Source organism: Staurois parvus, unplaced genomic scaffold (assembly GCF_062004578.1).
Source record: "Staurois parvus isolate SC_StPar_1 unplaced genomic scaffold, SC_StPar_1.0 ptg000538l, whole genome shotgun sequence".
NCBI lineage: Eukaryota > Metazoa > Chordata > Amphibia > Anura > Ranidae > Staurois > Staurois parvus.
Genome location: NW_028318334.1, coordinates 8,806,265 through 8,833,204, shown reverse-complemented (window position 1 = coordinate 8,833,204; position 26,940 = coordinate 8,806,265). Strand labels below are relative to the sequence as shown.

Sequence of the window (26,940 nt, the reverse complement as noted above, 5' to 3'; positions counted from 1 at the left end):
CAGAATCTAGTTGGCTTCATCTGGAAACATTTCTGGAAGAGTATTGACAAGTATGCACCTAAAAGGGACATTATGCCAGGGTGGGGACAGGTAGTCAGTGTCTCTCTTCTCTGTCCTACTTAACTGGTTTAGCAGGTTATATACACCTCTTTTTTTTTTTTTACATTCAGGTCCCATCGCCCAGACTAGAAGTTTTGGGAGGAGTCTGCTGCCTTCTGCATTGTCCTGTCATACAAACCTCTCGTTCTCCGGTTTACGCTGTCAGACTTTCAGGTGCAACACACGGTAGGAGAGAGGTTCAAGGACTGTAGGGAAGAAGAGCAAGGGGACAAAGTGGCACCATGTTTAAGGGGCAGAGCAAGTCTACAAAGTCGCCTACCAAATCGCCTACCAAATCACCTTCAAAATTTGGCAAGTGAGTATGGCAAAGTTTCTGTTTGACTCTGCTAAATATTTGCAGCTTTATTTTTTGAACCTATACAGAAAGCACATCTGCTAAATGGTAATAAACCATTATTTTAATATAAGAAACTGAAGCAAGCCATAACAACCAATTAGATTGCATCCATTTCACTGAACTCACTACAGAAAGTCTTAAACCTTCGTCTTTAGCTCTACCAAAGGCAATGTAGTACAAGAATTCACCTGACTAGAGGCAAATTGAGAGGATTGCTTATACTAAAGTCTTTCTCAAGCCTTTGAACAAGGAGGAACCCTCAAAAAAACTTTCAGATCTTAGGGAACACCTTCTAATAACTGTTATATTTACAGGTCGCAAGACATGAATGCGAATAGTAAGTAGTAGATATAAGAATATATATTATGTAGCATATTTGACACTATGTAGCATATTTGACACCCAGGGATGCTCTATACAACTATTTATTTTCAATTATAATAATAATGAAATGAAACAAATAATAATAATGACCAAAAAAGCAAAAGCCAAAAATATGCACAAGTGAAAATTGTAGTGTTCTCTCCCACTAGTGGTCAGAGAAAAAATGCCCCCCTTACGCTGGTGGTCAGTACACCCAGTACACCCGGTACACTTGTAGTCAGAAGAAGGCCCCTTACATTGGTGGTCATTGAAAAGAACGCCTCTTACTTTGGTTGTCATTTGGAAGAATGTTCCCTGCATTGAAGATCAGTTAGAAGGATGCTCTTTACATTGGTATTCACAGGGGTGAATGCCCCTTTTATTTGGTGGTTTGTTGGAAGAATGCTACTTACATTGGTAGTCAATGGGATGAATGCCCCTTATATTTGGTGGTCTGTTGGAAGAATGCTACTTACATTGGTGGTCAGTGTTATGAATTCTCCTTATATTGGTGGCTAGAAGAAAGTATCCCCTTACATTGGGGGTCAGTGAGAAAAATGTCCCCTTAAATTGCTGATCAGTGGGAATAATGCTCCTTATATCTGTGGTAAGTGGGAAGACTGCCCCTTACATTGGCGGTGAGTAGGAAGAAGGCTCCTTACATTGGTGTTTAGTGGGATAAATGCTCCCTTCATTGCCGGTAATTATAATTATACAGGATTTATATAGCGCCAACAGTTTGCTCAGCGCTTTACAATATAACGGGAGACAATACAGCAACAATACAGTTCAATACAAGAGGGATAGGAGGGCCCTGTTCCTTGGAGCTTACAATTAATTGAAACAATGCTCCTTACATTGCTGGTCAGTGCATAGAATGGTCCTTGCTTTGGTGGTAAGTGCGAAGAATGCATCTTACATTGGTGGTCAGTGCAAAGAATGCTCTTTACATTGGTTGTCAGTGGGAAGAATGCTGCTTACATTGGGGGTCAGTGGGAAGAATGTTCCCTAAATTGGCTGTCTAGTGGGAAGTATATTCCTTACATTGGTGGTCAGTAGGAAGAATTTCCCCATTACAGTGATCTGAATAGATCTTTGGCAGCTGTGTTAGATTATCTGATTATCAGTGCTCAAACAACCCATAGAAACCTCTAGAGCAGGGGTGTCAAACTGGTGGCCCTCCAGCTGTTGCTTAACTTCAAGTCTCATGAGGCATTGCAAGGCTTACAGTTACAAGCATGACTCCCAAAGGCAGAGGCATGATGGGACTTGTAGTTCCGCAACAGCTGAAGGGCCACCAGTTTGAAATCCGCTCTAGAGGAACCATAGGGTTCCAGGGATTCCTAATTGAGAAAGGCTGTTCTATTACATAGCTTTGGTAGATCTAAAAGAGATTGAATATGGATTGTAAATTCTGATTGCAAGCTGTGTGTCTGGCTTCAATCTGAATGTTGGTTATTGATCTTCTACACAGTTTCATTGTCACTAAGTTAAAGATGCTTAATAGAGTCACAAGATCTGCTGACAATTTTTATCACTGCTTTTAACTTTATAGTTCAATTTCCTAGAATTGCACCTTAACCATTCTCTTTTGGAATATTTCATCTTTATAGTAAAATATAAATTAATGTTTTTGCAAAAGGTGAAAACCTTATGCCCTATAGAAGTATATTTTTTACAGTCAACAATTATTTTTTTTTTTGGACAAATCAATAAATAAAAATTACATAACTACCTGAAACCAAGACACTTTAACATTTTCCCCATGACGCCTCTCTGTAGAAATTAAGGTGTTAAAATCTTCAAGGTTCCCATGATTCAAGGCAGTATTGGGGTGTTGTCTATTTGGAGCTCAAGAAGTGACACTTTTTTTTAGGCGGTGACACTAAGCCATGAAGAACCTGATGAGCAGGTAGAAAATGAATCAAAGGTTGTGAGACCCACCCAGACATCCCTTTTTAGTTCACAAGTCTCCATCTGGTTCCATTTTTTTTTCTTTTCTCTTGGAGCTTTCAGGCAGATATTCTCTGAAATAGTTTTCTTTTAAATCCAAACAACTTTTATTGTCAAGACAATGAAAACTAAAAATGGAACAGGGTTTACAGAGTCTTCAGCAATATTACTGCACCAGTACAATTACACATAGACAGAACAATGTGGATACGCAGATCCCGTAACAGGCATAATAACAGACGCAATGACCAATCAAAACTGGGAACACAAGGATCCAAGACCATCTTGGAAATACATAGCTTTTTCCTTCTACCTTTTATTCCTCCCCGTCCAGATGTATAATAAAATGGGCGAAAGGAACAAAGCCAAAATATAAACTTCTGAAATTGTTTATGGTACTGCAATCAGTGGTGCAAGATAAATTTCCATATCAGTGCTCCTAGTTAACCTTGCCCATGAATGGCCCTTTGCCAGTCAATGTTACCGAGTCTTCATCCACCTACTATCTTCAGAGTGCATACATAAAGAATAGATAAAGTGTTAACAAGAGATATACTGTGTAATAATGTGCTTCTATAGACCGGATGGGACCTTCTCATTTTCAACTTTATTATTGCAATATATTATTCTCCTTCTGTTTTAGGGGTCTTGACATTGACATGTTCTATATTTAACTGTTCTTCAAATTAAACCCGATTAGAAATATTTATGAGTCTTGGGTGAATGTTTTGTAAATCTTGGATGAAAACGTGTATAACTAGACACCTTACTGTATTGTGTAGACTTATGCTGGCCATATATGGGTCGAAATTCGACCGATTTTTGGCCTGAAAATCGGACTTAAGAATAATCGGCCGATTGTCACTCTGTTAGTGGGTAATGGCACCAGCCAATTTGGGTGGTTCCTCCCCTTTTCAGGTGACCAGGCATGTTGGAAAATTCATGAAAAATTACCGATTTTCGACTCAATGATGGTCAAATCGTATGATCGATTTTCCGAAAAGAATATGCTCATGAGCCGTGACCTGGAAAGAACAGAAGTTTTGCCTGTCTTATCGGGTGAACTTTATAACTTGGTTGGCCGATTTTCAAAATCATTGATTACCAATTACCGAGCGAATGACGCTTTCGATTTTCAGAAGAAAAATCGTTCGGAATTCGACCCATGTATGGCCTGCATAAGGCTTGGTTCACATTAGCTGACTCCAAAGTTGCGTGTTTTTCAGTGCAACTTTGGAGAACCTTCTCTGAAGTCCCAGTGACTTCAGTAGTCACAATTGGAATGGCTCTCATAGAGATACTTGGCATTTCACACATCCTGTGAATTTGGGTCTCACAAGTCAGATCCTAAGTCCCAGAAGCGTGAACTGAGCCTTATTCCTGAATGGGACTTGCTGATTAAGGTTTCGTTATAGCTTGTATTAGCATTCAACTGGACTTTTTCTATATTTTAGCTTTAGAGAACAAATCCAATTTAATGACTATTCTATCTCTCACTCTCTCTCTCTCTATCTATCTATCTATCTATCTATCTATCTATCCCGTGTTTACATATCTTTTTTAATTATTGAAACATTGTAAATTAGCAATACATTGAAAACAAATTTTGTTTTCAATGCTTTATATGGATTCCTAATACAATTGCCTGCATCTGTTTGTAGATAGCAAGCCCCCCCTGCTTTAACAATGTATTGCACAGTTTGTCTATGTCAGGTTCTTCCAGTAGGTATAGTTATGTGTATTGTTTGTTTGGGGAGTTGGAATTTGATGTATGTCACAGATAAAAAAAAAAAAACAAAGTTTGAACAGCCATCATGAAGCTCTGCAGTGTTGTGGAGTTCAGGTTGGTCTGAGATAGCTGCCCCCACCCCACCCCGGGGCAGGGTCCAGCACGTAGTGCTGCATGCCTTGGGACTAAAGCGCAGATGGAAGCTGTCTGCCTCTGTCCTGGAGGGCATTGCATGTCATTGGGAACCCTGTGCTAAATCATTCAACATGATTGTGGGCTTGAGTTTAATGTGTGATAGACCAGCTACCTCACTGCAATCCATTGAAAGTCGTTCTTCAGCCAAGCTTTTGTAAAAGGAAAATGAGAGGGATAATAAATAAATACACTGACAAATAGATAAATAAGCCTTTATGAAAAAAAAGTTTATAAAGTTAATAATGAAAAATGACACAAATTCACAAAATACTCACAAATTCCATGCATAATTAAAAATAAAAAGGTGGAAATGTGCACTTAAAAATGCTGAAAAACATCATAGTCCAGTATAAAAAATTAGAACACAATAATACAAATAAATACATAATTCATATACAGATGATCATTTTATATTGCCTAATTATTAGAATACATGTTTAAGACTATGAATGAACAATAAACTATTCAGCCTGTGCCCAAAGTAAGATTTTGTAATCCCTACTACATTATTTTGCACACTGACAAGCTTAACGAATGCAATTACGTTATGTAATATAAGAGAACTGCTGCATGTTAAGGATTTTATTTTGTTGTTGACTTAATTTGAAAATGTGGGAACACCCCTTTCATAGTGTCATAAATTTTATTCAGCAATGATAGAATAATTAGAAACTTAGTCCTCTAGCAGTTTACTGAATTGATTCCAGTTACTTGGTTTATGGGGTTTTTATATTTTATTTTCTGTTTTAATTGTTATTTTTTTACGTTTTATTGAAAAGTGTACATATGATGTTACCTTATCAGGTAGGTCACTAGGGATCTGTCAGAATGCATAAATTATCAACAGCCCATATGCTCTTCAGCATCAGGTGTGTGATTTAAGAAGGGACCCAGGTATTGATGGGCAGGCCCGGCCTGGCCATAGGGCTCACTGGGCAAGGTCCAGTGGGTCGGGGCAGCCTGGATAGGAGGGGGCGGCACATGAGGAACCGGACCGTGCATTTCTCGCCACCCGTCCACCCCTCCTGTACACCTGCATGTCCTGGGCTCCTGTATGCTCCCCATTGCTTCCTTTCTTTTTTACTCTCTCCTTATTTCTCTCTCTCCTTCTTTCTTTCTTTCTTTCTTTCTCTCTCTCTTTCTTTCTCTTTGTCTCTTTTTTCTTTCTCTTTTGCTCTTTATTTTTCTCTCTACTTCCTTTCTCTTTCTCTCTTTCTTTTTCTCTCTCTTTCTTTCTCTCTCTTCCCTTCTTTCTTTTCTTTCTCTTTATTTTACTCTCTTAATTTTTTTCTCTTTCTTTATTTCATTTACTCTATTTTTTCTCTTTCTTTCTTTCTTTCTTTTTTTTTTTTTCTTTCTTTCTTTCTTTCTTTCTTTCTTTCTTTCTTTCTTTCTTTCTTTCTTTCTTTCTTTCTTTCTTTCTTTCTTTCTTTCCTTCTTTCTTTCCTTCCTTTCTTTCTTTCTTTCTTTCTTTCTTTCTTTCTTTCTCTCTCTTTATTTTTCTCTGTCCTTCTTTCTTTCTTTCTTTCTTTCCTTCCTACAAAAAAAATGTAAAAAAATAATAAAATTGTAAATTGGTGTTCTACCACCGGGCTCCGAGGAAAGGGTTCCGGGGCTTGGGGCTGCTCAGTCCAAAATACCCGGGCCTATTTTTTGTCCCAGTCCGGGCCTGTTGTCGGGCACATGACCAATGTAGAGGCAAAAGAGGCACTACATGGGGCGCTGCACAGCATGACAGCCCTGTCTTGCACTTCATTCATTCTATTCATCAATTTATATTTTTGTATATGCAGAGCCACATTAAAAAAATGCTTTGTACAAAAAAACATAGTTTTAGTGTCTTTATATATGGAAAAGTTTGCAAAACAAACTTCTGATTAACTGCTTTAGTTCCTAGATGGAAAAGCCCATTTTGGTTAGGATAATAATATCGTTTCCCCATGCTGATTGTGACTAAGCCCTGGTTCACACCGCTGCGACTTCAGGTGCAATTAATAAGTGCAATTTCAAGTAGCCCAATTTGAAAAATAGTACCTGCATTACTTTTACTATAAGATTAATGGCACTGAAATCGCACTTTGAAGTCACGCTATAATGGGACCAAATTATTATTTTCATGTTGCAACACCACCCGAATCCCGATCAGTTTTTCTTGGTCCAAGAGGTGGTAACCCTAGGGTCAGTAGATAGGGCCCACCATTTGTAAACCCTGCACCAGCTCAGCCATTAAACATGCTATGGTTAAAAAAACATGGAAAAAGAATACCTACTAGCCAAAAGTTAAAACCAAAGTCTATCTAAAGTTTACAATTAACACCAGAACAGAAGATGAGGGAAAACACTTCTTGGAGACAACTATTCGAAATGAGGAGAGCAAGTGTTATGGATTGGAGCATTGTAGGTCTAACTCAGTGAAGAGTGTGCTGGGCCGCCGCAGAGAGGCCACTGTTGTCACACAAAATGCTGTACTTTTATTTTTATTTGGGAATTTATTTTATTTTTAGAATTTCCCCTTAAATTTAAATTTGGCTTTACCTTCTCCCTGGTATAGTTTTGTAAAATGTAGTTAAAAAAATGTCCTCTTCTGGAAACAAGATGAAAACAGACTTTCAGCTTGGGTTCACGCTGATGCGGTGAGGAATTCGCAGCGTTTTCTGTGCAAATTCCACACCGCAGCAGAATCGCACCATGTTCATGCGAACCGCTGCAGGTGTGTATGTTAAGTTACACCGCGAAATTGGTCCGCAAAACATGGTGCGATGTGCAGAATCGGATTGCTTAGGTGTGAATACTCATGCTATTCGATTCTATTGCGGACCAAAAAAAGTGTCCTGCACCTTTTTGGTGCGGATGTGGAGCTATTTGAGCTGTACAAAATGTATGCCTCCAATCGCACCGCACACAAATCGCATGTGATTTGCACAGGAATGTGGTGAGGTTCCTGTGTGAATCGCATGTGATATGCTGCACCGCACAAGTGTGAATCTGGGCTCAAGATCATATTGTCCTTATCTGCTAATAAAACTGTAAACTTCTAGTTGTTTTTTGGTAAATCTTTTTATGAGGGTGTGTCCGTGTGACACGGATTCCTCAGATGGGTTGGTTCAATACTGAAGATCTGAGGATAATATGAAAGACCTTTTTTTTCTTTCAACCGCATTTTAATTCAAAAGAAGTTTAGTTTTTTTTTTTTGCTGCAACACAATTTGAGTGTAGTTGATATTATTTTTAATAAAAGTGACTAGTAACCTCCCTACTGCCCTGTGAGTAAGCTTGCTTAAGACTAGGTTCACACCTATGCAGGTTGCGTTTCAGCCATTTCTGCATTGTGTTTTGAGATGCATTTTGCTTTTTGCCACTTTTATAATGCATTTTTGATGCGTTTTTTTTCCACTAGGGAGATTTAAAACGCAAAACACATCAAAAATGCATCAAAATACGCCAAAAACGCAGCAAAAATGCAATACATGCTTTTCTGCAGCGCTTCCAAAGTCTATAGAACCAAAAAACGCAACTTTTTGCATTCAACAAAGTCCCTGACCCTTTCCAAAAAACGCACTGGGTGAAAACGCGGAGATGTGAACCTGTCCCATAGGAAATCATGTTTAATTGACTGTACTGCATTTCTGCAAAATGCAAAACGGTACAGAAAACGCTTCCATGTAAAGCTTTAGGGGGATAAAATGTGTGATCAGGCAGGATTTGTAATGCAGAAGAGGCATACTATGGGGTTGATTTACCAAAACTGTGCAAAATATGGTACATCTGTACATGGCAGCCAATCAGCTTCTAACTTCAGCTTGTTCAATTAAGCTTTGAAAATAAAACCTGGAAGCTGATTGGTTTCTGCACCAGATTTTGCACTCTCCAGTTTTAGTAAATCACCCCCATAGGGGTTCCTCATACTAAGCTGAGGACGTGGAGTACAGGAGAAAGTAAGTAAATGTTATGCCACCGCATCCTCCCGGAATGTCACTGACCTTGTAATTTACACCCCCTTAGCACATTTTTCCCTCTAGCCAACACATGCATCACAAATATGTCAACTATACTTTCTCACCTTTTTGCCTTGTGCTGCTATCTACATCCCCTGATTGCAAAGCCTGACTGCAAATTGCTTGAATGCGGTTCCTGTGCTATCAAAAGCATTAAAGGGGCTGAATGACACCATGAATTGTATGGTGTCACTGTTAATAGCCAGCAGTTTCCAATGCTGGACGCATGCAGAATGAAACCATGGCGCTATGCATTTGCCAAGACACATGTGTATGACTGTTTCAAGTTCATTGAAGATTTCTAGTATGACCTTTCACTTAAACCACCTCAATACAGCCATATATCCCAAAACCATGAACAGATGAACATGTATTTCTGTAGAAAACACACATGGGCAGCCAGTGCGGTGATCCAAATTGTCATCGGATGGCTCAGATCACAGACACAATTGTTTAGTTGGGTTTTGAAAATAAAAGATAGAAGCTGATTGGTTGCTCGAGATTCTGTCTGCTCTAGGTTTGATAAATTCCCCCAATGTATCCAACGGATCAGAGTGGCTCTGTACCTTGTGATTGCTGTGATTACTAATAGCAGAGATCACAAATGAAAACACTCTAGTGTTTACATTTGAGCATTCTCCCCTTCCTCTTACAATAGAGCAAGTAGTATTTGGCAATGAATACGGAATGAATGAAACGATCAGCCTCAGCAGATTCATGGTGGTGGATTAACTGATTGTTGGATTTTTCACTCCCTTCCTCTCCTGTACATCTCATCTCCATCCTCTTTGTAACCTGTATATTAACTCTTTCACCTTTCTTTTCCTGCACATTAACCCTCACCTCCATCCTTCCACAGTATGTGACCTGAACATTAGCTTCTGCACCTTCTCCCTCTACCCTTTAATGATGTGCTGTACTAGTAGGCAGATGCAGTCTACTTTTTCCACTGCAGGTGGCGCTCAACCACAGCAGCATTGCAGAAGGAAAGGAAATCAGCAGTAACATGGTTCCTCTATGGTGTCCTGGGTCACTGGGAAAGCTATCCGGTTGGATGCTGCTGCTCCATGTGACTCTGGTGGCCATCTTGGGTCAGGCAGAGTCTATTTTAGACCCTGGCTCATGGGCTTGGCACGCGTCCTTGTGCATGGGTAGCGTAGGGACAGGTCATCCATCTGCCATGGATAGTGAATAGCAGTAGGAAAAGGTTCCAGATGAGTAGGGAAAGATTGAGGACTCGCCTTCCTACTTGGAAACCTCCTGTTTGGGTAAAGACCAGCCAGGCTGCATTCTACCGTCCAAGACAGATGCTGTTGGCACAGTTGAGACTTGCTCCATTACACATTTCTGTGAGGTTCCCTGTTGGGTGTCTTCCCGTTGGACTGTTTGTGAAGTTTGGATCACCAAAGGAAATCCTTTGTCATGGTCAAAAAATGATTTAAAATGTATTTGCGTACACCAAAAGCTGAAAAAATAGCCTGGTAACAATGGGGTATACAGGGGGAACACAAGTGATTAGAGTGTATCTCTAGGCAAACCCTTTTATTTGGTTTTGGAAAGAGTGGGACGGTGTTAGACCCTCTGTTGAGTTTTTATTGTTGCCTGTGTCCCCGTTGGGAAGGTTCAACCTCTATGACCAATGTCACCAAGAAAGAAAATAAAGGGACACGTAAAATTGGTAAATAGCACCCAGAAAAGGCAGTAAGGGGAAATTTTCCGATGGGTCACCTGTCCCGGGGAAAACAGTCTAAGAGCTGAATATCTTTCACTCTGGCAAATGTTTTTTTTTCCCCACCTCCTGTTGAGGTAACAGGACAGGAACAGAAGGGACATTTCTTCAATGGTACACAGACAGCAAAAAATAAAAAGGGAAAGGTTTTAATCCTTCCCTACTCTATACAAAACTGGAACGGCTCACACTTGATGGCAGTACTGCCTGCCAAATGTGACTGGTGGTAGTATTATTATTATTATGCAGTATTTAGAAAGCGCCAATGGTTCGCTCAGCGCTGTACATTACAAAGGGGGACAGAACATGTGACAGAACAATACCAATACAATGCAAAACATGAGGGGATCGAGGGCCCTGCTCTTTCGAGCTTACAATCTAGGAGGGAGGGGATGGTGGCACAGGAGGAGAAAGCTGTGGGGGATGGAGTGGTAGGAAGAGTGGAGGAGGTCAGCAAGTTAGCAGGGGGTGGGGTAGGCTTCCCTGAAGAGATGGGTTTTCAGGGTGCACCTAAAGGAGAGTAGGGTAGGTGATAATCTGATGGGTTGGGGCAGGGAGTTCCAGAGGATGGGTGACACCCTGGAGAAGTCCTGGAGGCGGGCATGGGAGGAGGAGACCAGGGAACTAGAGAGAAAGAGGTCTTGTGAGGAGCGGAGTGTGCGTGTTGGGTGGTACTTGGATATTAGGTCAGTGATGTCGTTCGGGGCAGTATGGTGGACAGCTTTGTATGTCAGTGTTAGGATTTTGAATTTGATCCGTTGCGCAATCGGAAGCCAGTGGAGGGATTGGCAGAGGGGGGTGGTGGAAACGGAGCGGTTGGAAAGGTGAATGAGTCTGGCTGCCGTATTCAGGATTGACTGAAGTGGGGATAGCCAGCGGCGAGGCAGGCCAGTGAGGAGGGAGTTGCAGTAGTCGAGTCGTGATATGATGAGGGAGTGGATGAGCTGTTTAGTTGTTTCTGGGGTTAGGAACGTGCGTATTTTGGTGATGTTGCGGAGGTGGAGTCTTCACGAGCTTGTTAAAGATTGGACTTGGGGCTGGAAGGATAGATTGGAGTCCAGAATGACACCAAGTACTCTGGCCTGCGGGGCGGGTTTGATGGTGGCGTTGTTGGACATGATGGAGAAGTCAATGGGGGGTATTGTATCATTTTTAGTGTTATGGGGGGGTGGTAAAACCACAGCTCACCAACTTATTTTTAGCCCTGCCGCCTGACCTTACATAGCTCCTTCTCATCCTCTTGAGTAGTAAACCTGAAATTAAATAATACAATTTGGTTGAAATGTTGCCAGTCGGCCCCATATGCACTGTCTAAATATTGATCTTTACATTGAAGGAGAAGGAATTGTGGGTAGGGTGTTGTACTGTAAATACCGGAGAGAGTTTTTCTAGTTTTGTCTAGGAGTGACACATACTGCAAGACATTGTAGGGTGTGTCTTTGATACCGAGACTTGGTCTTTAAGGGCTTGTCCCAGAGATCACTGAATGTGTCATCCAAATTGACATTCTCTCAGTCTGTGATCACACCTTCCTAGGTCCACAGGAGCAGCCTGACACTTCATTCACACCTAACATCCTTCATATATTGCTCTGTATTTATGTCAGGCTTCCATTGATGTGCACTCTGTATGCTTCTGAGCAAGGACACCATGCATGGCCCCGTACATGCAATCAAAAGCTTGCTGGAACCAACAGACAATAATAACTACACTGTGAGCTTCTCACAGTGTGCGGAAAAAGCTGAAGCAAGTCAGAAATAGGCCACTTCTTTTCCTGGCTGGAAGACATCCAGCATCATCTAGCTCTTTCCTCCTCAATCTGACTTTAACTGACCCGACCCTTTAATTCATTGGATTTCAGTTCAATCAGCTACAGAGGCTCAGCATCACACATGGGAGTTACAGCATGCAAACACAGCCTGTCCTGGATTGTCGGCACCTCTAGACTGACATCCACCCATCAAGGCATTTTGATATTTGCATGACTAATCGCAAAAGCTACTCCACTGCCTGCATGCGCTGTTCAGGTATTTTGACAGCCAGTGACACCAGCTGTCAGAATGCAATACCCTTCCCCACCCAAAAAAAGTATTCTGAAAAATTGTAAAAAAAGAAAAAAAAAATCTAACAAATTAAAAGAAAAAACTTTAAAAAATAATTAAAAAGTGTAAGACCTCATTTAGACTTGCGGTTGGGGGGCGGCAAAAATGCGCAGATGAGCTGCGTTTTTGGCACCCACCAACCCCTGATTTGCAATAGACAGCGGATGGGAGTGTTCACATGCCGCGGCAGCGATGCTTCTCTCCCATGACAAAGCTGACCTGACTTGTAGTTATCAGCAGGCAGCAAGATCACCGAACACTACATGTTCAAGTCAATGGGAAAGCATTGAAAACGCCCCGCAAGCCATGCAGTTGTGACATGTTTGTTAGCACAAATGGGGTTAAAACAGGGGGGTGAGGAGGTGTTTCATTGCTTCTTCACCGCCTGTTAGTAGCCTCTGGAGCGCGATCCGAGAGTGGATTAGCCTTCATAGGAAAGGGAGATTTAGACGCATGTCTGAGGGCTCATTCACACCATCTGCAAAAAAAGTGGGGGGGGGGGGAGAGCGGTGCTCTGTGGCTATACTGCCTGTCTATTTCCTTCACGCTGGAACTCAGCTGGGATAATGCTGCTGCTCCAGTATGTCTGGTACAACGGGAAATTTTGCTGGGCACTGATGGTAGGGGACAGAATGGTGGGCACACATGAAGAGGACGGAATGGTGGGGGACACTGATATTAGGGAACAGAATGGCCGGCACACATGAAGAGGACAGAATGATGAGGGACACTGATGGTAGGGGACAGAATGGAGGACACAGATGAGGAGGAAAGAATGGTGGGGGACACTTATGGTGGGGGACAAAATGGTGGGCACACATGAACAGGACAGAATGGTGAGGAACAGAATTGCAGGCACACATGAAGAGGACAGAATGGTGGGGGACACTGATGGTGGGCGACAGAATGGCAAGCACAGATTAGGAGGACAGAATTGTGGGGGACACTGATATTGGGGGACAGAATTGCAGGCACACATGAAGAGGACAGAATGGTGGGGGACACTGATGGTGGGGTACAGAATGGCAAGAATGGATGGAATCTTGTTGTCATTACATACAATACGGGGACATTATCCCTGTATTGTACGCGGAGGAGGCTGGTGTGTGACTGTATAGAGAGCAGGATGCGGAGGAAATGGTTGCAGCGCTGGTGGAGCCCTGCTAGAGTGAGGAATAAGGCAAGTATTTACATTTATATCCCTAGACATAATGAGCATTTACCACTTGCAGTGTGTTTGTAGGGAAAGCGTAGCGGGGGGGGGTTCTGCAAGGGTCGTTTTTTTTTAAATTGCTGGAGCTGGGCTCCAAACATTTTAGAGTTTCTATTATCATCTTTGTGAATGCATTATTTCACAGTACATGCAGCTAGAGAGATTATTGATGGTTTCTTTTGAAGCTATTTTACTGTTTGGTAAGTATTTGTAAGTAGTCCATAGTCTTGGCACAGCTACACTTTAACACACTCCATTGGGCCGTAGTAAGATGGATATCATATCATGCTTATAGGAATACATAATGTTATACATAGTATTACAGTATTATTTTCAGTGATCGTGTCAGCTCTTGCACATGTCTATAGTGACACCATTGCCTTAAACTTTATTATTTATAAGCTGTGGTTCCCAATATCTGTACAGAGTGTTAAGTATGTACTGAGTTCATGTGAAGTGGTTGTACTGTATTGGGTACGTGTAGTCACGTCTATAAAGACCATTATTCTGATCCTCTGCTCCGGCCGCCATATTGGACAGGTGCAGTGCCATCTGTCCATGTAGAGCATAAAGTCATTTTCCACAATGATGTCAATTGGCGGGGTCATATGTTGGAATTAGGTCCTGTGCTTTACTTTTAGAGTGCTGCAATGGTATGAATGTCATGTTTATGAGTCATCTAATGTTGGGTCTTTAATTCTACCTATTGTGTAACAGAATGATATGATGTATCATATTCAGTATTTATTTCACACTGGTAATGGCAGAGTTCTACGTTTCAGGTAATAGGGGACTTTATAATCATCAATTCCTGTGTCATGTCATAATGGTGTCACATACCTTGTAGATGCCAGTATGAAGGACAATAGTAAGCTCCACACCTCCAGCTACAGAGATGGAAGACACACTGTTTGTGTTGTGAATAACACAACAGGTTTTTTTGTTTTTTGGTGTAGGGTCTGTTCACACGGGGGTTCCGTTTTTTTCATCAGTTCAGTCACGTTTTTTCAATGAAAAAACAAATCAGTTTTTCATCAGTTTCTCCTCATTTTCTCATCAGTTGCTTGTCATTTTTACATCCTTTAATAATGCAAAAACAGATGAAAAAATGGGCTGTATGTCCATTTACATTTGCTTACATCCATCAGAAAAAACGGTTAACATCAGTTTTTCACCAGTTTACATTAGTTTTCATCCATTTTTCATCAGTTTACAACAGTTTACATCAGTTTTTTCATCAGTTTACATTAGTTTTTCATCAGTTTACGTCAGTTTTTTCATCAGTTTACATTAGTTTTTCATCAGTTTTGCATCAGTTTTTCATCAGTTTACATCAGTTTTTTCATCAGTTTACATTAGTTTTTCATCAGTTTACATCAGTTTTTCATCAGTTTACATCAGTTTTATCATCAGTTTACATTAGTTTTTCATCAGTTTACATCAGTTTTTCATCAGTTTACATCAGTTTTTTCATCAGTTTACATTAGTTTTTCATCAGTTTACATCAGTTTTTCATTAGTTTACATAAATTTTTCATTAGTTTACATCAATTTTTCATCAGTTTACATCAGTTTTATCATCAGTTTACATTAGTTTTTCATCAGTTTACATCAGTTTTTTCATCAGTTTACATTAGTTTTTCATCAGTTTACATCAGTTTTTCATCAGTTTACATCAGTTTTATCATCAGTTTACATTAGTTTTTCATTAGTTTACATCAATTTTTCATCAGTTTACATCAGTTTTATCATCAGTTTACATTAGTTTTTCATCAGTTTACATCAGTTTTTCATCAGTTTACATCAGTTTTATCATCAGTTTACATTAGTTTTTCATCAGTTTACATCAGTTTTTTCATTAGTTTACATCAGTTTTTTCATCAGTTTACTATCAGTTTCTCATAATGTTCTTGTCAGTTTTGTACATCAATTTTTTACATCCTTTACCAATGCAAAAACAGATGCAAAAACGGACTGTATGTCCATTTACATCCGCTTACATCCATCAGAAAAAACTGATTAGTTTACATCAGTTTTTATCCGTTTTTTCATCAGTTTACATCAGGTTTTCATCAGTTTACATCAGTTTTATATCAGTTTGTTATAATTTTCTCATCAGTTTTTACATCAGTTTTTTACATCCTTTACCAATGCAAAAACAGATGCAAAAACGGACTGTATGTCCATTTACATCCACTTACATCCATCAGAAAAAACTGATTAGTTTACATCAGTTTTTTATCAGTTTTTTATTAGTTTAGATCAGTTTTTTCATCAGTTCCTCTTCATTTTCTTGTCAGTTTTTACATAAGTTTTTTTCATCAGTTTACATCAGTTTTCTATCAGTTTACATCAGTTTTTTATCAGTTTGTCATCATTTTCTCGTCAGTTTTTACATCAGTTTTTTACATCCTTTACCAATGCAAAAACAGATGCAAAAACGGACTGTATGTCCATTTACATCCGCTTACATCCATCAGAAAAAAACTGATTAGTTTACTTCAGTTTTCCAGCAGTTTACATCAGTTTTTTCATCAGTTCCTCTTCATTTTCTTGTCAGTTTCTCATCCGTTTTTTACATCAGTTTCTCATAATTTTCTTGTGATTTTTTACATCAGTTTTTTTATGTCCTTTACCAATGCAAAAACAGATGCGTAAACGGACCATATGTCTGTTTACATCTGCGTACATCAGTGTACATCCGTTTTTCATTTGTTTACATCCATTTTTTTTATCAGTTTACATTCGTTTTTCATCCGTTTACATCCATTTTTTTTATCAGTTTACATCCATTTTTCATCAGTTTACATTAGTTTTTCATCTGTTTTTCATCAGTTTTTTTTTTACATCTTTTACCAATGCAAAAATGGACCATATGTCTGTTTATGCCGTTTTTCATCTGTTTACATGTTTTTCGTCTGTATAGTTTTTTTTTTTTTTACAGAAGAAAAGTAGGGTTATCTTCAGTTAAAAAAGCCCGGTTGTTAACGGATGCGGACATTAACATATGTAAACACCTCTGTTTACATCCGCAAGTATAGAAATACATGGGTGTCTGTTCCAGCCAAAACAGGAAGTGAGAGGAAATCCCTGCAAAGTGAGGGAATCTCAGGTTGCCACCAGATCTGGAGTTTCCAATGGAATATTTCCCCTCTATTCCTGTTCTGGTGACAACCCAACATTTGGGATTTTCTTTCACTTTCACCCTCAGTGATAACAGAACAAACCGAGAGGGTGAATCTTCCTAAGAGCACAGACAGCAACTGAAATCTGGCAGACGTTCTAATCCCTCTCCACTCCATCTTAAGTATCACTTTAACCACTTGCCCTCATGAGGATTTACTTCCCTTCTTCTGACCAGGTCATTTTACGGCGCTGCATTACTTTAACTGACAATTGCGCGGTCATGCAACGCTGCACCCAGATGAAATTTATGTCCTTTTTTTCCCACAAATTGAGCTTTCTTTCAGTGGTATTTGATTTTAGTTATAGCATCTACAAATGGCAGTATAAATACTGGAATTTTCTTTTCAATACTGGTAATGGCGGCGATCAGCGACTTATAGCGGGACTGCGGTGGGTGTTCTGACACTGGGGAGAAACTGACATGGTGTTTACTGTGTGTGCTGTTTTACTTTGTGTGCTGTGTGTGTCTTTCACCATAAGCACACTGCTTTGTATGGCTGTGCTATGCAGAGCCATACAAAGCAGCGTGCTGGTGCTGACAGGGGAGAGATCTGTATTGTTTACACACACCTCTCCCCAGTCAGTGTTCCTTGGCGATCTCTGGCTGGGACCCGGTGATCAACAGCTGAAGCCGCCAATGGCGGCGCAGGTAGGGCAGCAGTATTGCCGTGATTTGAAAAAGCGCTTTGAAAATTTGAAAACTCACATTCGCATGTTTGAATGCCATTCATTTAAACGGGGCATTTTTGCCACAATCACTGTGCATTTTTCTATGCAACAAACATGCCGCGATCACTCAAACAAAATCGCAGGATGCGCAAAGCCTAGAAAAGTTTCCTGAACCTAAACACGCAAATATGCATTTTTGCATTTTCTCTGCGCTTTTTCGATTCTGCCTGCAAAGTATAAATGGAGCCTGAAGCGGAACTAAACCCTCCTATCGTTTTCGGCCAAGGAAGCTGCCATCTTAGCGTCTTTTTTATCTTCAACTACAGTGGTGCTGTACATGTGATCAGCTATGACACCAGCCGTTTGATGGTTTGAAAGTTTGGTTGAGAACAGGGGTGGACTGACCATTTGGAAACTCGGGAACTGCCCGAGGGCCCGGGGTCAGTAGGGGGCCCCATGAGATGCCCCTGGTACCTTTTTCAAAGGCTTTTTTGAGTTTGGGCAAGGACACGGGCCCCATGATCCCCTATTGCCCAGGGGCCCCATGATCCCCTATTGCCCAGGGGCCCCATGAGTTGTCAGTCCACCCCTGGTTGAGAGCACAAGCAACTGTGAGCATGTGCCAGGAATGTAACTGTTTTTCGAAACTGATAAATCAATGGGTTTAGTTTGGCGTTAAGACGTAATAATACGAATGGTCCCTAAATGCACGTAAAAAGCACGCCTTTCAACAAGTTCACCTGGTTTGCCACCTATAATGAAGTGAAGGGTCAAATCTGATGTTGAGCTCTCAGGAGACGACCGGCTGCATTCTAATCTGTCAATGTGTTCCAGGAGCGTTCACAATGGAGCTCAGAGAGACACGATGACAGATCTGGGCTGTACTGGACTTGCAGATCACTCTACATCGTACCTCTACAACCACCCTTTAGACACATTCCCATTGTAATTATTGAAGAAGAGAAAAGCCTATGATTACAAAGGTGGAGGCTCTGGGAAACGTGTGATCTGTAATATCCAAGGAGATTTTCAACCATTGGGAGGGGTGTAGGTCTCATAAAAAAGGAAATTATGCCATAAAGGCGGACTAGATTAAAACTGTATGACACCCAAAAACAAACATTTCCTATATTGGAGATTACCAATCCCTAAATATTGTGGCTGCACTATTAGTAAGACACTTCCTGTCTTAGGGTGTCTCCTCTCTGGACGGAGGCGCAACAGAGACACCCTAACCCTAGGTTCACACCTATGCGTTTTCCATTGCATTTTGCAGAAGCACATAGCAGTCCAATATAACATGATTTCCTATGGGACAGGTTCACATCTCCGACCTTTCACCCGGTGCATTTTTTGGAAAGGGTCAGGGACTTTTTTGAATGCAAAAAGTTGCATTTTGGGTTCTATAGACTTCAATGGAGACGTTGCAGAAAAGCATGTCATGTGTTTTTAATGCATTTGTTATGTGTTTTAATCGGCCCAGCAACAAGTTAAAAAAAGAAAAAACGCAAAATGCATCAATAATGCGGTAAAAATGCATCAAAAACGCAAAAACACAAAACAGTGCAGAAAACGATTAAACGCAAACTGCATAGGTGTGAACTTAGGCCATTTTTGATGCGTTTTAATATGTCCAGCAACAAGTTAAAAAAAGAAAAAGAAAAAATGCAACATACATAAAAAACACGTGCAAAAACACAAAACAGACAGCAGAAATGGATCAAACGCAAACTGCATAGGTGTGAACCTATGCTTAGACCATTTTTGATGCGTTTTTGATGCATTTTAATCTGCCCAGCAACAAGTTAAAAAAAGAAAAGCATAAAAAACGCATGTGCAAAAACACAAAACACACTGCAGAAATGGATCAAACGCAAACTGCATAGGTGTGAGCCTAGCCTTAGGCCATTTTTGATGCGTTTTTGTTGCATTTTGGGTTTTAATCTGCCCAGCAACAAATTAACCCCTTCCCGCCGGCGCCTCCCAGCCCTTTAAGAGTTTCAGACGCCGGGAGGCAGGGCAGGTGGAGCGTGGTTTAGGGATCATGTGACCGCCGTGACACGTCGAAGGTCCCGAACAAAAGAGCAGACCGGGACCTTTCCGTGAGTACCGGACATGTGTGCTGGGAGTGCGCAGGTCGCGGTCTCAGCACATATGTTTTTTCTTACATGACCGCAAATGTGCGGCCGCTCTGCGTCTAGGCCCAAATGCCGCGAGGCCGCACATTTGTGTGCGGCCGGCGTGAAGGGGTTAAAAAGAAAAACGCATCAAAAAATGGCAAAAATGCATGTGCAAAAACACAAAGCACACTGCTGAAACTGATCAAATGCAAACTGCATAGGTGTGAACCTATTCTTAGACCGTTTTTGATGCATTTTAATCTGCCCAGCAACAAGTTAAAAAAAAGAAAAATGCATCAAAAACGTGGCAAAAATGCATGTACAAACACACAAAACACTGCAGAAACCGATCAAACACAAACTGCAGTGCGTTTCTGTGGTGCATTTTTGCGCATGCATTTTTGACGCATGTGAACGGAGCTTTAGGCTAGGTTCACACCTATGCAGTTTGCTTTTGATCCGTTTCTGCTGTGTGTTTTGCGTTTTTGCGCATGTGTTTTTGATGCATGTAAACCTAGCCTAGCCTTAGGCTAGGTTCACACCTATGCAGTCTGTGTTTGATCCATTTCTGCAGTGTGTTTTTGCCGCGTTTTGCGGTTTTAACTTGTTGCTGGGCAGATTAAACCGCATCAAAAACGTGGCAAAAAAACATCAAAAACGCACTACATGCTTTTCTACAGCATCTCCATTGAAGTCTATAGAACCAAAAATGCAACTTGCATTAAAAAAAAGTCCCTGACCCTTTCCAAAAACGCACCAGGTGAAAACTCAGAGATGTGGACCTGTCCCATAGGAAATCATGTTAAATGGACTGCTGTGCGTATCTGCAAAACGCAGTGGAAAACGCTTAGGTGTGAACCTGGGGTTAGACAGCAGCATTGCCAGTCTGGGGAGATGGACCAGCAGATTTAGATGGACTTGACTTACAAATAAAAGCGAAACCCAGCTAACATCTTATAGCAGTTGCAGCAACAGTTTTCTTCCTTTTCCTGTCCTGGCCTGCTGGGCTGCATGTTTGGAAAAGGGTCTGGTATGGATTTCAAGGGGAACCCCACGCCATTTTTTTTATTTTGCATGGGTTACCCCTTGAAATCCATATCAGACCAAAGTGCTTTGTATACTGTATATTTGGGGGGGCGGTAGGGGACTAGTGTATTTTTATATATTTTTTTTTTGGTGTGGAGTCCCCCTTAAAATCCACACCAGACCTGAAGGGCCTGCTACTGTATGGATTGGGGGGAACCCTAATACTGTTTCTTTTTTAACCCCTTGCCCTCCTGAGGATTTACCCCGCTTCCTGACCAGGCCATTTTTTGCGTTACGGCGCTGTGTTACTTTACCTGACAATTGCGCGGTCATGCAACGCTGCACCCAAAATTTACGTCCTTTTTTTCCCACAAATAGAGCTTTCTTTCAGTGGTATTTGATCACCTCTGCGTCTATTATTTTTTGCGGTATAAACAAAAAAAGACTGACAATTTTGAGAAAAAAAAACAATATTTTTGACTTTTTGCTATTAAACATGTCCAGTAAAAAAATGTTAAAAAAATCTTTTTTTTAACTAGTAATGGAGGCGATCAGTGACTTATAGAGGGACTGCAGCGGACATTCTGACACTGGGGGGGACTGACATGGTGTCACTGACTTCCCCAGTGACACCAATACAGTGATCAGTGCTAATAAAAAGCACTAACACTGTACTAATGGCACTGGGCAGGAAGGGGTTAACATCTAGGAGGAATCAAGGGTTAACTATGGGCTGTGTGTGTTTTCCACTGTAAGCACACCGCTTTATATGGCTGTGCTATGCAGAGCCATACAAAGCAGTGTGCAGGAGCTCACGGGAGAAATCGGTATTGTTTACATATTGTTTTCTCCCCCCGTCGGTGTTACTCGGAGATCACTGGTTGCTGGCGAGTAATCACCGGCCGAGACCCGGTGATTGACAACCGAAGCTGCGAATGGTGGCGCAGGTAGGGCGCGCATCCTCTACCTGGAACTGCAAAATCACATATATACGTGATTTTGCGCACCCATGCCGCCCTGTAACAGTATTTCTGCTATAGGGCGGATGGTAAGCGGTTAATGCCGGATCTTTTGTTTGCATTCTGCTGTCTGCTTGTTAGGACATCAGCAGGTGCAAGCTTCCTAGCAACCAATTAATCATCTCTGTTGGCTGGGAGCAGGGATGGGTCACAGTATTACACACATTGAGCCCTGGTTCACACTAATGCGGTGCAGGAAACGCAGTGAATCCTGTGTGTTTCCCGTACTGCACTGCAATCGCACGGCCTCCATGTGATCTGGTACAGGTGTCAATGTTAAATTAACAACACCCCGAAACTAGAGTGGCCACCTCATCCCTTTAAACCCAAACGCATAATAATTACACAGGTTCTGTAGCTGATTAGGGTGGTAACTAAACTCACCGAGTGCCTTATCTGCATTAAATCAGCCTCAGTGTCATTAAAATGTGTTCGGTTTTAAAGGGATGAGGTGGCAACTCTACCCGAAACAGATCGCACAATACAGTGCAATTACAAGAATTTGAATCAGGTGCAGGGAAAAAAAGGGTCCTGCACCTTTTTGGTGCGGATTCCATGCAATTTGAGCCATACAATATGTATGGCTCGAACCGCACCGCACACAAATCGCCTGTGGTTTGCACAGGAATGCGAATCACATGCGATATACCACAACGCATCACCCTAGGTTCACACCTAAGCGTTTTCCATAGCGTTTTGCAGAAACCCACAGCAGTTCATTTAACATGATTTCCTATGGGACAAGTTCACATCTCCGCGTTTTCACCCGGTGCATTTTCGGGAAAGGTCAGGGACTTTTTTTAATGCAAAAAGTGGCATTTTTGGTTCTATAGACTTCAATGGAAACGCTGCAGAAAAGCATGTCGTGCATTTTTTCTGCGTTTTAAATCTGCCTAGCAACAAGAAAAAAAAAAACACAAAAGCATCAAAAACACAGCAAAAACAGATCAAATGCAAACTGCATAGGTGTGAACCAGGGCCTAAAAACTTATCAAAAACTCACCAAGTCTCACTGCAGCTACAAAATCACTGAAAATCAGATCAGAAATGCACTGCACTATTGTGAACCTAGCCTACCGGTTTACTGGGAAATCTTTATTTTTTATTGTGCTCAGCTAAACATGCTCAGGGTTTTATTCTACTTTAAGGTGATCTATGTAGTCAAAACGATTCCCCCAAAATATTATTTTTATATGGTGTGCTTAAGATCCAAAGTATGGGAGTCAAACAGCCATAAATGGTTAAGTATAGAATGTGTATATGCGGCACGCGCAGCTAGAACACCTGGCGGATGATGTCTTGACATGCTGGATGTGAACATGTGGCCAAATTTCCAAAAAATTCTTCTTCCTTTTTCTGCTTCTGTTTTCCAAGCCGAGACATAGGGATGAATGGAAACAAATTCAACAAATATTTGAAAGGAAAGATTGCACTGTGAGACGCACACACGATAGATAGATAGATAGATAGATATTTTATATATATATATATATATATATATATATATATATATAAAATCTATATATATATATATATATATATATATATATATATATATAAAATCTATATATATATATCTGATATGTGCCTGCTGTACCATGTACTGTTCTACTTGTATTGTTTCCTTTGTGTGAAATCCCTGGTGTTCCTAACAGTGCCTCTGCTTTCCTACCCAAAACTGACCACACTAGACATGGGAGCACGGCGTGGTCAGTTCTCTAGCGGTGCTGGGAACTCAGTGTCAATGATCTGCACAGCCATTGACTGGGAAGATCGGTGTTCTGCTGTTTCTCCTCCCCCAGCTCTCAGAGCTCTCATGTAGCTGAGAACAGATGGATTGTGATCACTTATTAAAAAAAAAAAAGGGAGATTTTTTAAATGTTTTTTCTATCTATATACAAATGTTCTGCCTTTATAAAATGAGGGTTTGCAATCACAAGGCCAACAGATATTTCTGTTTTCGGGGGTTGTTAAATCAACCAGAACAGGAATAGAGGAGAATACTTCCAATGGGGTCAGTAGTTCTGGTGACTAATGAGGATTCTCACACTCATGTTTTGATTATCGGACAGGAAGTGAAGATAAATCTCACCAATGGAACACAGATGAAAGAAAAAAAAAACACAGGGGTTGTAACCACTTTTTATTATTATTCATTATTCAGAATGAAAAAAATGTTTTGCATTTAGCTCCACTGTTTTTATAAAATAATAGTTATTTTTTTTAAACACCTTTTTTTTTCTTTTACTAGGGGTACATTTACAATACAAGTAATCCCCTGAAGAGAACGATTTTATATTTCAAAAAGAGACAAACAAAAAAATAGCCCTTCCTGGGATGAAGGGGGGGGGGTCCACTTGGTGTCCTGGACAGGGGTCCCTCTTGCCTTTGCCGTGTCCTATGCAGCCTTGTCTGCATCTTTCTTTGCTGGTATGCTGTCCCTGGGCCCCTGGGGGGATCCTCTTAGCTCAGCTAAATTCTGCCCTAGGCTGGCCCACATGGAAGAATAATATATTTGAAATATACTTTAAAAATATTCTTCCCAAATACATTGACATATATTTGAAATGCTACAATTGTGACCGTATTCACTATATATTTCAATAGATAAATATATATATATAAATTGCAAATGTTTAATCTTTCCTGTACTCTTCTTCCCATCTCTAGGGCAACTGCTAATGAACTGGCCTTGCTAATCTCCCGCATGCAAAAAAATGCTGACCAAGTAGAAAAGAATATCTTGGAGACTCACCAGAAACTGAAGCAGGTGAGGATATGGAAATCATTGTCTCCAATCACTGTCATGGTTTAAATGTGTTACTTAAAGCAGTTAAAATATATTACACATATTATACAAACAGCCCTGAACCTCCTCTTGTGGGGTCCCCAACTGGTGCTCTTTACTCCTACTCTTCTCCATGTGCCACCATAGGAAGTTGTTTACTAAAGGGTTGCATGTGCGGGCTCACTCCTGAGCCGTGCTGTGTGAGTCTATAGAGACACACAGTGTGGCTTGGCCCCACCCCATCTTCACTGGATTTAACTGACAGCAACAGGAGCCAATGGATCTCGCTGCTATCAGTCTGTCCTGTGAGACCCGGGAGAAAAAGCAGTGCAGACAGGTGTAGCGCTGGATTGATACAGGTAAGTATTTGGGGGTGAACCCCTTAAGACATAGAATGCATTAAAGTGGTTCTAAAGTTTCACGGTTTTTTACCTTCGCGCATTCTATGCATGAAGGTAAAAAAATCTGTCTGCAGCAGTGCCTCCTACCAGTTACCTGAGCTCCCTCTTGATCCAGTGATCTCCACGAGAGCTTCGGTTCTCCAGGGATTCTCACTCCTGATTGGCTGAGGTAGCAATGTGTCAATCAGAGCCAGTCAGGAGAGGGAGGGGGTGTGGCCGATCCGCGGCTCTGTGTGTGTGAATGCACACGAAGAGCTGTGGCTTGGGGGCACGCCTACTCGGGTGCCCCATAGCAAGCTGTTTACTATGGGGGCACCTGACAGGAGGGAGGGGCCGGGAGTGCTGGCAGGGGACCCATGAAGAGGAGGATCTGAGCTGCTCTGTGCAAACATTTACACAGAGCAGGTGAGTAAAGGCATGTTTGTAATTTTTAAGATAAAAAAAACAAGACTTTAGTATCACTTTAAGCTAAAAAACCTTTCTGACCCAGAACCACTTTAAAGGAAATCTATGGTCACAGCATAAACTTTTATTCTATGATATCAGCATTGTAATATCAATACAAACATTAGTTATATTGGACAATCCAGTATACGCTTACTTGAAAAATCTCCTTTTATGTTGCAAGTTTTGCCCATCTGCTGACCATCTCTTTCCACAACTGCATGAATTCCCTGCATGCTTTGCTGCTTCTCCTCTGCTATTTACTTTCCATTTCTAAGGACTACATAGCCCATGGTACATTGCTGCCAGTAAGCAGTGATTCCTGTACTGACTCCGCCTCCTGAAGCTCCTCCTCTCAGCACCTCTGTAGTTCAGAAGGCAGGCTCTGTGAAATGTGTTAACAAGAGAAAGCACAAGGGGGAGCCTCTAAGTGCAGCATTTGGAACACTTTATTAAAAAATCATCTGCAAGGCACTCACATATATGGATGAATAGTGCGCTTGTAAAATGAAGCAGGCCTCAATGTCGGATCCGCGAGTCCACCAATGGTGGTGTGGGAGATAAAAGCCAGGTCCAGGTAGTAGCAGACCGCGGTAACCGCCGCTGTAGGAAGTCCTGCCAGACGCGGGACCGGAAGTGACGCCGGAACCACCGTGGAACGCACGACCGGATATGATGTCAGGAGGAGGAGGATCCAAGACATGGGTTACCAAGGTGATGCATTTCAGAGCACCAATCAGCTCCTTTCTCAAATGAAGGGCTTGGATCCTCCTCCTTCTGACATCACATCCGGTCGTGTGTCCCACAGTGGTTCTGGTCCCACTTCTGTCAGGACTTCCTATAGCGGTGGTTACCACGGTCTGCTACTACCTCACGGGTGTCAAACACAAGGCCCGCAGGCCGAATCTGGCTCTTCAAGTCTTTTCATGCGGGCCTTGCACCTCTCCTGCAGGTACCCCCTTGTCTCAACCACCACCTTGTCTCAGCAGTCGGCAGCAGAGAGGAGAATAGAACTCCTCTGCCAAATCCTGCACCTCTCAATGCAGCTGCAGCACCCCCTCATCTCTGCCTCCCCTGGTCTCAGTATTCAGCAGACTCTGGTAACTGACTCTACTCCTCCTCTGATCCTCCTCCAGAACCTGCACTTTCTGCTTTCCAGCTTTGCCCCCAAAGGGGGTGCACGCTGATGTTAGGGAGGGTGTGGGAATTCTTGACATCTGATGTAATAGGGGGTGGGATGCTCTGGACATCTAGTCTTACAGATACAACCAGCCCTTTAAGGGCAACCATAATGCTGACACGGCCCGCGATGAAATGGAGTTCAACACCCCTGTACTACTTGGACTCGCTTCCATCTCCCACACCGCCACCAGTGGACTCACGGATCCGACATTGAGGCCTGTTTCATTTTACAAGCGCACTATTCATCCATATGTGTGAGTGCCTTGCGGATGATTTTTTAATAAAGTGTTCCAAATGCTGCACTTAGAGGCGCCCCCTTGTGCTTTCTATTGTTAATACAGAAGGGATCCATTCCAGTCTCTTTGGTGGA

At 41.5% G+C, this 26,940-nt stretch overlaps 1 protein-coding gene across 1 annotated transcript in view; it reads left to right on the top strand.

Moving 5' to 3' along the window:
- The first annotated feature begins 248 nt into the window (after positions 1–248).
- The window catches only part of EVPL (envoplakin), an 87,776-nt gene continuing 61,084 nt past the window's right edge, over positions 249–26,940 (top strand). Inside the window, exons 1-2 of the mRNA XM_089690663.1 lie at positions 249–415; positions 24,426–24,525. Coding sequence (XP_089546789.1) covers positions 342–415; positions 24,426–24,525 — 174 coding nt within the window. The 5' untranslated portion in view covers positions 249–341. The remainder of the gene's footprint in view (positions 416–24,425; positions 24,526–26,940) is intronic.